Source organism: Limulus polyphemus, unplaced genomic scaffold, assembly GCF_000517525.1.
Source record: "Limulus polyphemus unplaced genomic scaffold, Limulus_polyphemus-2.1.2 Scaffold456, whole genome shotgun sequence".
NCBI lineage: Eukaryota > Metazoa > Arthropoda > Merostomata > Xiphosura > Limulidae > Limulus > Limulus polyphemus.
The window spans coordinates 431,564-445,019 of NW_013666066.1; the positions used below are offsets into that span (position 1 = coordinate 431,564).

Here is a 13,456-nt window from a genome sequence, read left to right on the forward strand (position 1 = left end):
ACTATTTTTATTCTTTAAGTTACGTCACATTTCGAAATGTGAATTATAGTGTGATTAATTTCTAACAATTTAGTGTAGAATATCCTGTTTATGAAATAAAATTTGGCATTAACATTATTCCTGCCTGTTCTCTTGTTATTTCAAGTGAAAATTAAGCTTTGTCTGCGTGCGCAACTTTTCAAATGGGAGACAGACGAACGCTCAGACAGACACCACGGTTCGCAATATATATAAGATAGAAATTTGGACATCTCTAAGAAATCTTTGAGGTGATTTTTCTATTTAAAACACTACATAAAAACAGTTGATATTATACAGTTATGGTGACTAAAATGGTAACGACAGTATGACTGAAAAAATAAGAGTGTTCGCATTAGATGAATTACCAATTTACGTCTAACGTAAATTTGGCATCAACATTATTCATGCCTGTTCTCCCGCCATTTCAAAAGTGAATGCTGAGCTTTTCCTGCATGTGCAGCTTGTCAAATGGGAGACAGAAAAATGCTCAGACAGACATCACGGTTCGCAAAATATATATACATGTATATAAGTGTACTTTTATACTGGACAACTCAACTTATCCTGTTATAGCAACAAAGTTAATTTTGTTGTTTTTCAGAAGTTGTAGTGCATACTAAAGAGATTTAGATGTTTTAGCAATAAAGTTAGAAAAAACAACAACTTTTATTCTACAAATAATAATAAAAAACTTTTTATTTCAACCAATGTTTTTAATGTTATACAAGAATGATGAAGTTACAGTTGCCAAACATTGGCTGAAATAACAGAGTTAATTGATTTAATGTGTAAAATGCCTAAGCTAGTTTACTAGGCCTATTACATATGAAGAAATGTAAATTTGTTTGAAATTATACAATAAAAAGGGGAATGCAAAAAACAACAAATAACAATGTAATCAAGCACAATGTCTCATCATGTGCAATAGGCCTAAAACAGTTTTGTTACTTTGCCAGGTCATCAAAAAATGTTTAAAAACAAGTTAATTAGGTAAAATAAAAATTTTTATGGTATTTAATTAGGAGCTAAAAGGCTGTTTAAAATCTATGAAGTAAAACTAAAGTACAGGTCCTACTGTTATTAGGATTTTGTAAGCTTGTAGCAAACATAAGATAATTAATGAGGTGGAAAAAGTGTTTTTAATGTTTACATTAATTTAATATATATATCATTATTAGAAGAGCTCATGGTTTTAAGTTCTTTATATGAAAGGTGATGGCTTTATGTTCTGTTTTTGTTATAAAGACCTGTTTACAAACAGTACTATCAAACTTATATAAATCTAATTGAAACTATGGTTATTTTTTAAGGATTATGAATTAAATATACATGTATTAGAGAGTGAACTATATCAAACTTTCTGAATAAAAAACAAAACTGTTAATAACACATAGTTTCTTCATGACTGAGCTATATTAGCATGAGTACTGAATCAGTCTACATCACACATGTTCAAAGCACCCATCACCATTATCAATGCACGTGCAATGTAAAAGTTGTATAAGATGCCATATGCAATATACATGTATTAGAGAGTGAACTATATCAAACTTTCTGAATAAAAACAAAACTGTTAATAACACATAGTTTCTTCATGACTGAGCTATATTAGCATGAGTACTGAATCAGTCTACATCACACATGTTCAAAGCACCCATCACCATTATCAATGCACGTGCAATGTAAAAGTTGTATAAGATGCCATATGCAATACAAGAGATTCAGTATCATTACCAATTTATCAGGGTTCACTATGGCCCATGTAGTACATTAAATGAGAATGAGATATTTATTTACTTTGAACAAAAATTTTGTTACACCATTCACAGAAACAAAAACATTTACATTAGAATCATAAAATGTATTTTATTGCCTAAGATTTGCTGGATAAATTTTTTGAAACGGTCCATCAGAAATTTAAATACTTAAAAGAACATTGAGTATGTAATCATACAGCTACAAATATGCCTTTTTTAAATAAAATATTTAGATCTTTAGCATGTACTAGCAGCAATATTAACATGTTTTATGTATGTATGCATTTTTTCTAACAATCTTCATTAAGATATATAATCATATATTGTTGAGAAACAAATGTCTGGTAAAAACAACTTATAAAAAAGTTCAAACTAGTGGTTTGTTCAGAATTAATGCTGATAGAAGTAATAAATGTTTTGTCTTTAAAATAATATAATTTAAAAATCACTAATACTGAAAAAAAAAGCACAAGTAAATAAAAAGGCAAATAAAAAAATAATCTAGTATTCTTGTCTCTGTCACATTTTATTTAGTTACTGCCCAAATTAAATAGTTTTAAGCATCAACATATTTCATGTTTCTTTTATTTATTTGTCTTAATACTTCATGAATAAACTATTTTGATCTAAAGGTTAACATGTTTTGCTGCAGTGTTTCAAGTTAAGGAATATGCATACCTGTTTTTGTATTTCTATTAACTATTGCACTGAATGTATTCTTTTTTTCTACATATAGGTAAATATATTTAGTCACGTACTTTCAGTCATAACTGTGCGCATAAATATATATCTTTTGTGTAAGTATTTACTGTACCAAACTCGTTTATTTTCAAACATATGTAAATTATATTGAAAATAATGTATATAATTTTTTCCATGCAGATTCTGATGGTATTCTGTTATACCTTCTTTCTTCTTGCCTTCAACGATCCTTCTTAATTTGCTGAAACTGGTACACTTGCATCTTTAGTCGCTATTCCTGCTTATTAAAGCTAAAAATGCAGAACTACACTTCGTACTACGCAAGTGATCATAACGAACTGTGGTAACATGAAAATTATATGATTATATCTCAGGTGAACTTTCTTAGTGGAAAAAAATTCTTTTTTAACTATAATGGTTATAAGTATACAAATTTTTTGTTTGCACATTAGAGTTTTGTTAAAAGTTTACTACTTTATATTTTGAATAAAGTAAATCAGATAGATATTTATATTAGGGAAAATTCCACATGAGTATGAAGTTATTTTGAAACGAAAGTTAAACCTAAGTTTCTGTCAGAAGCAGTTCTACTCTTTGCCATTTTTTTGTGTTCATCTGCTTATACTTTACATTTATGCCTATTTTATATTTGAGGAAAAAAAGCTGATCTACTTGTGTTTAAATCTTTAGGGTATTTTAGTGTTCTTTAAATTCATCACACAAATGATAATAACAATAAAAATTACAGCTACATTATATACATTTCCCCCCAACACACACACACACATTCTTGAGAACTTTGTATCTTTATACTCATTTCACTTCAGCATAATTTCACTCGTGACAAGGAGTTCCATTCAAGAACTTTCAGGCACCATTTTCTAACATCATCTCCTGGAAAGGGTGTACAACACAGTATTGTTATTTTCTCTTATGAATTTACCATTATTGTGTGCCATTTTCTAACGAATAGCCAAAATTAAACTAAATTATGACACTGACAAACAAACCCAAGCTATCTCTTATAGTTTTACCAATTTAGAAAATGTTTTTTTTATTGTTTTATTTGTATTTTCAAGTAAAGGTTTTATGTCTCAATGAAGATAATTTCAGTAAAGCAGGGTCTTTTTACATACAATAATCACAACATATTACCTTTCACGCATCTGCACTGTACCCAAGTAAGGATATGGTGCCTCTTTTAACTTCCCACGAAGTAAATCCTCCATTATTACATACAATAATCACAACATATTACCTTTCACGCATCTGCACTGTACCCAAGTAAGGATATGGTGCCTCTTTTAACTTCCCACGAAGTAAATCCTCCATTATTACATACAATAATCACAACATATTACCTTTCACGCATCTGCACTGTACCCAAGTAAGGATATGGAGCCTCTTTTAACTTCCCACGAAGTAAATCCTCCATGGTTTCTCGCAATAAAGGAGTATGTTGGGTATAGATATTTTCTACTCCCTAGGATAAAATTGTAAAACATGAATTTTTATTCTTTATGCACAATGAAAGTACACGAGAAAACCAGAAACAACATAAGCTGCCTGTACACACAAACACAAACGAAAAATAGACAAGTCAGACTAAAATATAAACAAAAACAAAATTTGTAACAGATACGTAGGTTTAAATAGTCAAACTTTCCAAGTATTATTTAAAACAACTATAATCTCTCCCATGCTATATCGTGATTAACTTACCTAACTTAAAGAATACTGATACCTCCATAATTAATCGTGAGCACTATTTCATATTTCTTCCATATACATTTCAGTTTTTAAAACTGACTTGGTTCGTTCAAGCATTATCTTTTATATTTGTGAACTGATTAAATAAATCAAGTAATGTTAAGGATATATTTATTCCATTCTCCAAGCTAAATTTTTAGCATCATAAGTTTTCTTTCTTATATATTTCTTTTAATAAGTTTGTTTTGTTTGAAGTTAAGCACAAAGCTACACAATGGGCTATCTGTGCTCTGCCATCTATGGGTATCGAAACCCGGATTCTAGCATTGTAACTTTTAATAAGTCATTATATTTAATCTTCAATAAAGAAAATTCATTGTTAATGCCTGTGATGTTAGCAAATATTTTTTAAATGTTTATATCAAGTAAACAGACAAATAAAATTTGTAACTGTATATATATATATATATAAAACACTATATATTGTTTATTATAAATTTAACTTGCAACTGCATACAGAACACTAAATATGTTGTTTATAAATTTTGCTACAGAGTTCAGATTTAAAATATCTTAAGTTAAGTACAATTGTTTATGAACATAAATATATATATAAACAAACACAAAACACTTGCTTCTTCGCTACTAGGACATTAAAATGTACATGTTACTTCATTTTCAGTCAGTGACTGTTGAGAGTGTGCTGAAGTCAACTCAAAATTAAAATTTACAATTTTTGTATTTTTATGTATAAAATTAAATAAATAGAACTTTTTTTTATAGAATAAATTTCAACACTGAAGTATTTTGTAAAAATAACTACAGCTTCAGTTTCTATAACTTATTTAACTCAATGATGCTATTCTACCCTCATAAGCAGACTGCACCCATCTAGGTATGTAGGAGTTAATACTCTAACTTCTCAGAGTAACAAGGGGTGTTATTGTTACTTTGCAGTAACTTGGTACTGTTAATAATTTGTGTCTTTGTTGATCATTCCTAAACTGCTTCTATTTACAATTACCTTATATTCAAAACTTGATAGTATTCTAAATGTTTTTGCCTCACCCTGATTTTAAATTAGGTAAAAAGTTAGATAATGGGTTATTTGTGCTGTGCCCAAACATGGGTATCGAAATCAAATTCTTAGAGTCATAAGTCCAGAGAATTACTGCTGAGTCACTGGGGAGTGATGCTGTGTATTATGACAGTTATGTATGCAATAATGAATGTTTCTTTACACGTGTATTGTACTTCATTATTTCCAGAAGCCAATTCAACTGTGATGATGTTTTTTTATGATTGGTTTTGAAACCTTTCTCATTAAAAACAAGTATAATTAGCAAGTTTTTGTATCTATCATTTGATAGTCAAATATTTCAGACACTTCAGCTTATTCAACAAAAACTATTTTTATCTGTATCATCATCAACAGATGTAAATAAGTCGAGTTCTTACAGGAAAATTAAAAGTAATAACTCAGGAAATACACCAGGTGTCATTTAACAGTACTTTACCTTTAGACCTTTGATAACTTTCCGAGTGATTGAGCGAACATTTTCAGCATCAAAAAGGTCATAGCTACGAGATTTGCTCCCCCCAAATTCGAGTGCAGAATACACCATCTGTAGATGATGAAAATTTATCCTGTCATACAAAAACTTAAGTAACTAAAAACTCTTTTACTTTTTCCAACATCAGAGATGTGATAAAAGCCAGCTTTTCCAACTACAACAATACAGTTCATGTAAAAGACACTTCACAGAAGCTAAGCTTCAAGAATTAAGCCCCCCCCCCATAATAAAAATCATGACTGATGAATGAACATGTATTATCAGTTTCATGAAATATAAACCACACCTCGTTCTAACTACAGATAATAAAAAAAATCATTATATGTCAATTTAGTGCCCTAAAAGATAAGTGTCATGAAAAACAAATCATGTTATATTCTAAAGATTAATAAAATAATACACACCATGATGGATGTCTCACAAGACATGAAAAAAAAAGCTTCATATGCCACGAGAGATGAATTGTCAGACATTTTAATGATTGGTACTCACATAAAAAACAAATCAAAAACAGTGCACATACTGTGATAAAATACTTTAGGAATTGTCTATTGGAAAATAATCCAAAATAATATGTAAATAACAAACAAACACCAATGGAAAGTACACACGTTTGCATAGAGTTATTAAATCACAGAAAGTGAAAAACATTTCATGAAGTCTGACTGATTACTTTTGGTAGTTCCACTATCCCTTCTTACTGGAAGCTACAATGAAGCCTGACTAATTAGTGCTGGTAGTTTCAGTAACTCTTCTCACTGGAAGCTACAAAAAGCTAGATGTTACAAATGTTATCAATATTCTTTTTCCTTGGTAGTGTTTAATAAAAAAACAGGATACGGGAATTTAATGTTTGTGAATATATATATTTGTTAAAATTGCATTTTATAATCAGATTTTTACATCATTATAAAGATAATTCTGTCTACTGTATTCTAATAACTTTCTGTACAATATTCAATCATAATTCAATCTAATAACAAAATGAAACAGAGTACAATGGTAACACAATGTTATAACAGGAAGATGAATTACATTTATTAAATATCTATTTACAAAACACTTATTAAGACAAGGTTTGAATATTAAAAAACAACAACAAAGTGGTATCAAATGATCAGCTTGAAAGGAAGGCACTCACTAACCTTCGTTAGTTTTTCTGAAACTCCTCGCTTCTTCAGAGCATCAACTAACCCTGTAATGTCATTGTTACTATGACGTTCGTAATGAAGAGCATACAGCATAACCAATCTTGTTGCATCAATGTCACGCACCTTCTCATTACCAATCAACCTACGAATCCTCTGTAATAAAAATGAATTATGAGCATTAAACAACATCCTTCTTTAGCCCACAGTACATTTATTATTCATACAAAACAGTAATAAATCACAATAAAATAATCTGTGGATCATGCCATACTGTAAAGGGGAGATTAGTATAAGTTGTATGCAACAATAAGGCAGTATTTATGCAGATACTGTGGTAGTTTGAGTTGTTAAAATGTGCCTTATTAGCAAGTGTAAGGAGGTTAGTCCTTTAGTGCAGTTGATAGAACACTAACCTGGCATGTGACAAGTTACATTACAACCCAGGGAAATGATAATATGGAAATGAAAAACATGTTCGTGATAATAGAAGAATGTAGTAGTTTGAGTTACTTGTTAAAAATTCCTTTACTAGCAATTCCTAATGGGTGAACCCCTTTATCTCAGTTTGTAGAGCATTTGTTAAAGTGTGAGAAAGGTCTTGGGTTTGAAACTGAGCTGAAGAAATAACATAAGAAAATTGAATTACCACAATAGATGTTAAAATTAGCTTTTGAATCATGTGCATATAATTTATGTTTACAATGTCATGCTTTCTATAAGAAAAAAATTTCTAATTGTAAACATGTTGAATCATATGTAGGTACACATATTTTGTTTCACCTTAAAATTTCAAAATTAATTTCACTGAAAATATTTCAAATAGCTTAAATTAAGGATTTATATATATATTAGGTCATCAGGAAATTAATGTCACTTTTTTTAGATGAAAAAAACCCAAACAACTTGTATATCAAACAAAACATTTATTAAATGAAATAGTCTCCATTCTTATCAATGATGCTTTTCCATATTACAATCAGGTTGTTAATGCCCTGATTAAAGAAATCAATTGACTTTGAAGCTAAGAACATGTCGACGTCCTCTTTAACACCTTCCACGTTTGCATACGTTTTCCCATTAAGATGGTGTTGCAGCGAACGAAAAAGATGGTAATCTGATGGTGCTATATCTGGAGAATATGGTGAGTAGGGGAGAACTTCCCAACCCAACTCCATAATCTTGTGTTGCATCAAACGTGCCACATGTGGACATGCATTGTCATGGAGAAGAAGAACACCTTTTCACTTCACGAATGAAGGGAGTTCCTGTTGAAGGGCTTGATTTAAACGTCCCAGTTGCTGACTATAGATCTCTGCATTGACAGTTCCCTGTGGATGAAGGGAGTTTCTGTTGAAGGGCTTGATTTAAACGTTCCAGTTGCTGACTATAGATCTCTGCATTGACAGTTCCCTGTGGATGAAGGGAGTTTCTGTTGAAGGGCTTGATTTAAACGTTCCAGTTGCTGACTATAGATCTCTGCATTGACAGTTCCCTGTGGATGAAGGGAGTTTCTGTTGAAGGGCTTGATTTAAACATTCCAGTTGCTGACTATAGATCTCTGAATTGACAGTTCCCTGTGGATGAAGGGAGTTTCTGTTGAAGGGCTTGATTTAAACGTTCCAGTTGCTGACTATAGATCTCTGAATTGACAGTTCCCTGTGGATAGAAGAGTTTGAAATGAATTTGTCCTTTGATGTCCGACCAAATGCAAAGCATCACTTTCTGTGGATGGAGTCCAGCATTTGAAGTGGTTTTTGTCTAGGACTGAGCCATTGTTTTTGGCATTTACTATTTGCAGAGAGAATCCATTTTGTATCACCGGTGACAATTCTCTCAAAAAATGGTTCACATGCATTACGCAGTAAAAGAGACGAAGCAACGTGTATATGTTGGAAACGATGATCATCAGAGAGTTCATGAGGCACAAAAACACCTTCTTTATGGGGTTTTCCCATATTCCTTAGATTTGTATATACTGTTTCATGAGAGTCATGCAATTTCAGGGCCATTTCACGAGTGTGTTGCCTTGGGTTAGACTCAACAAGCATTTTCAGAGCATCAATATCCATTCCAACGTATCAGCCTCTGCTATCACGGTTTTTATAGCTGAAATCACCCGAAAGAAATTTGCTGAACCATTGTTGACACTTATGAACGTTCAAGACATTTCCATAAACTTCTTTGATATTCTTTGTGGCTACAGAGGCTTAGTTTCCTTTCTTGTATTCAAACAGCATTACATGCCAAATGTGTGTCTCATCATGTGCCATCATTATAAGGGATTAGAGTATATTAAACTTTACACATTATATAAGCTACATTAATGTGACATTTAGGCAGTTTGTTTAACTATTATACGTGATGTATGTTTTTTGGGGGATGGTTAATGAAAGTGTTCCAAAATGTGACATTAATTTCTTGATGACCTAATATATAAATATATACATCAATCAATTTCTACAATCAAGTTTTCAATGTTTGTTTCTAAACATTTTTTTATTTAAAACCCAATAAAATTCGTTTTTACACCACAATGCTATTTTTATTTTTATATTACAAACATAAAAATGTCCTACATAAACCTTGAATAGTATCTCAGTCCTTTTAAATAAAACAAGTAAAAAATTAAAATTATAGCTACCTTCAGATTTTCAGAATGGTCTGACTGACAAGAAAGTTCCTGCTCCGTCTCCGATACTTCTAATAGGTTGTGGCTAGCAACAAGTCGAGACAGCTCCCCCACCATGGTGACATGCTTTGCTACTGTGCCAGACATCTTCTTAAACTGAGGGTAGTTTTCAACAAATGCCTGCAATTTGAATGTTGGTTAATTCACTTGTTAACAAGGGACAGTATCTAAATTACTTTATTTTTCCACATTAGTTCAAAAGACAAAAATAATCATTTTTGATGTTTGCAAGTATGATAGCTTGAACATCACATTAATTTAGTAACATTTGTTTTCTTAATTAATGCTAATACTAATTTTATATTTAAAATGATTTTGATACTTACAATATTACACCAATGTACCACACTGAGTATCTCTTATTATGATAGACATTTTAACAATATAATGTAAGTTAGGTTTAAATGCCACCAAAATTATTTGGTTTATTATTTGTTTTATCCATGTCTTTATCTTGTATATCATTACATGTTAATTGTTATGTGATGAAAAAGGCAGACCTGACTGTAAGAATAGCAAACACCACTATCATTAACTGGAAGCTATTTCTTTTTTTATCATATATTATACAAATTAAGTTTGATATATATAATTTATACTTAAATTATTTTTATGACAACAGAAAATAAATAAGTCTGCTGACAATGAAATATCTTGTAAAAGAAACATACTAAAAGTACAGATATACATGTAAAATTTGACTATGGACCTCCTGCCACTTCTAGAATTTGGCATTAAAATTATTCATACTAATTACACATACACAACTTTTAAGATACTAGCCCACCCAGTGGGAATAGTTCTAGTAACACTTACTTGTACAATTAAATTTTGAATAGCTTTAATTGTAAAAGTTATATTCTGCTTTAACCCTGTCTGGAACCACAGGTCAACTTTCAGTACCAAGTGCATATCTGCATATCAAATTTCAAAATTTAAGTAAAAATAATAATTTAAATTCTAGTTCAAAAACTTTTAACTCAAAAATACTTTAGAATTGATATTTGTCATCTTATAACATTTACTTGGGGTAATTTTCAAATAAAATTAAAAGTTCAAACTTTCATTTCTTAACAGCTTCAAAAAGTCTCTCTGTGAACAACATACAAATCAATTTGGTTTTTTTAATTTTCTGCCCATACCAAAGTATAAGTTTATATTTACTATGAAACTATCAACCCCTGAAAATAACATTATCCACTTTCTTTATCATATGAATTTTTTTTCTCTTTCACAGGTTTTATTACTACAGCCTTTGTTCCCATCCTTTTATGTGATCTGAACAATTACTAATGATGCTAAGACTTGAAAATAGATATAAGCAAAGGTTGAATAAAGTTAGATAGAGCACATTATAAACTATTTACATCAAAATAAAGTGAATAGAATGATGTGAGAAATAATTTATGGTTTTATGGGAGTGATTAGATGAGAAGAAAAACAGAATCTAATGGCAAGTTTAGAAGACTTAAGAACAAACCACATAGTAAAGTTGTTTTAACAGCGAACATAGTAAAGGTCTTTTAACAGTGGACATAGTAAAGGTCTTTTAAAGGTGTTTTCTTTTGTGACAAAACATCAAGTAAGCTTAGTTCAGTTCATCAACTGGGGCATGCAATAAGAAAATACTTAAGTTAACTTAAACCTTTATTTATTGAATATAATTGTTAAGTTTATCATATTCAAGCAACATAAGCAAGTAAAACTACCGCTACGTAACTTGTCCTGACTCTGGTTGGTAAGATCAAATGCATAAGTAAATCTGATATTTTTATGATATATACCTGGTAGTGGTGATTACTGTAATCAGCAAAATAAAATATCAAAGGAAATATATTAATCCTTTTGCATCAGTCTCCTGCAATTTACAGAAATACGACTGGGGAATGATACGTGCGCAACAATGCTTATGATAATTCTGAACATACTTAATGCATCCTCACAAAAACTGGTAATATCTTATTAAAGATTATAAGTATCTTGTACACAAAAAATGACATTATTTTGATTAAGTCTTTCTACTAAAAATATGTTACCTATTTATTGTAGTTATTTGCACTCAGACTCTGTATATTTTGAGTGCAAGGTGATTTTCATGTTAAGTATAAAATCTTACAGTTTGAGTTTTATTTGCATAAATTCTAGAACCTCCTAAATGAATATCAAAAGATTTTTAAGCTAAGTATTTATATTTTTCATTTTCTCTACCATATCACTAACTGTAGATATTATCATCAACTTAGAGTACATACCTTTTCATTTTTGTAGAACATCTTAAAAGATCTTCTGGTGATATTTGTAATTTCAGATCTTTTTCTTTTCACATGTACTTAACTTTTAATGTTTTATTTTCCTTTCCTTTACCGTTTATTATTCATCTCAACACAAGTCAACAATGCCCTCAGGACATATTACAGTATATTTGGGAGAGATGCACATGCCTTCGACAAAAGTACCTTACATTTGCATAAGATTGTAAACCCTGAGAACTGGGGCAATGTTTGAGATAAATTTAAAAAATGTTTAAACCTTTCAATTATGCATTTTAAATCATAAATAATATATAATCAACTAAGATATAAAAGTAAAACCAAAATACAATTTAACTATCTCTCTAACTATAACATATTTATGGAAGAAACACCCATAAGTGCTATCATGGATAAAGCAGTCAACAATACTACAGGCAGTTACATCTACCCAACGACGACAATCAAGTGCCAGTTTCAAAATAACTGTTGTTAGATTATAGTGTAAAATGAGCTATTTCTAATGACTATATACATGTGTGTCAAGTAACTATATGCAACTTGTAAAGCTCAAGGGATAGTATAGAAGATGGGCATGGCACCTGTTAGGGGTTTGAAAATTTTTTCTCTAGTTTCAACAGAACTCAGCCAAAGAACTTTGGAACAATAGGGCAAGTAAACATACTTATTGTCTAGATGTACATCTACCAGACTGGGGTTAACTTATTCAAGATAGAGAGTATGATAGTTGAGATTTTTCATAGCATGTGACAAAAGAACTGAAGTTTAAGTATTTTTTCAAAACTTTTTTTTTCAAACATAATGCTTCAAAATAGAATATACATTACAATGTTAATTTCATTGACATACATTGATATCAAAGTTATTTAATTAAATTTTGAACGTAACTTAGTGACTTATATAGAAAGGGCATTAATGGGGTACCCATTGTGAAAGAGTTAATGATTATCAATCAAGTTGAAATCAACTGGATATATAAAGTGGACCTTTCTGACAAACAATAAACAAAAGGGAATCCTCAATAGTTACAGCTGTACTTAGATCTCAATTCAGTCAAGAGCTATGAGCTAAAAGTTTGTACTTGAAAAAAAACTCAAAGCTATTCTATGAACCACTATGCCATGGCTAAAAATGTAAGTTCTAAGTATTTTAATATTTTCCCAAAGTATCTCACAAGAAAATGTTTGAAATTTCATGACATAAAAATTACAGAAAAAATACCAAATTATATTATTTTTTAAAGCCAAAATTAGACACTACTTAATGCACTTTTTCCAAGTTTCATGCATTTCCACTGTAAAGATGAATAATCTAGAGGATATCAATAATGTCCCTCCAGTTCACAGAAAGAGTTAAACTCAACAAAAGTGATGGCCATTTCACATTTACTGTATTGTTTTCTTATCATTACCTTTAGAGATGATTCTAAATAGCTTTTTTTTTCCTGATTAATAACTCACTGAATATAACTGCTCTATCTAGTTTAATAACTCAGGAAAGACTGCATATTTAGTGCAGTGTAGTGCTGATGTAGTTGTCTGCAGGGGTGCATTTGAGTTTAATTACTGCAGTAACTTCAAAC

The 13,456-nt window shown here is 30.4% G+C and overlaps 1 protein-coding gene across 1 annotated transcript in view; it reads right to left on the reverse strand.

Annotated features, from left to right (window-relative positions):
• Positions 1-13,456, reverse strand: part of LOC106458399 (vacuolar protein sorting-associated protein 45-like) — a 51,336-nt gene that overhangs the window by 6,591 nt on the left and 31,289 nt on the right. Inside the window, exons 9-12 of the mRNA XM_022384604.1 lie at positions 9,557-9,724; positions 6,910-7,068; positions 5,708-5,815; positions 3,842-3,963 (exon numbers count right to left, since the gene is read on the reverse strand). Coding sequence (XP_022240312.1) covers positions 3,842-3,963; positions 5,708-5,815; positions 6,910-7,068; positions 9,557-9,724 — 557 coding nt within the window. The remainder of the gene's footprint in view (positions 1-3,841; positions 3,964-5,707; positions 5,816-6,909; positions 7,069-9,556; positions 9,725-13,456) is intronic.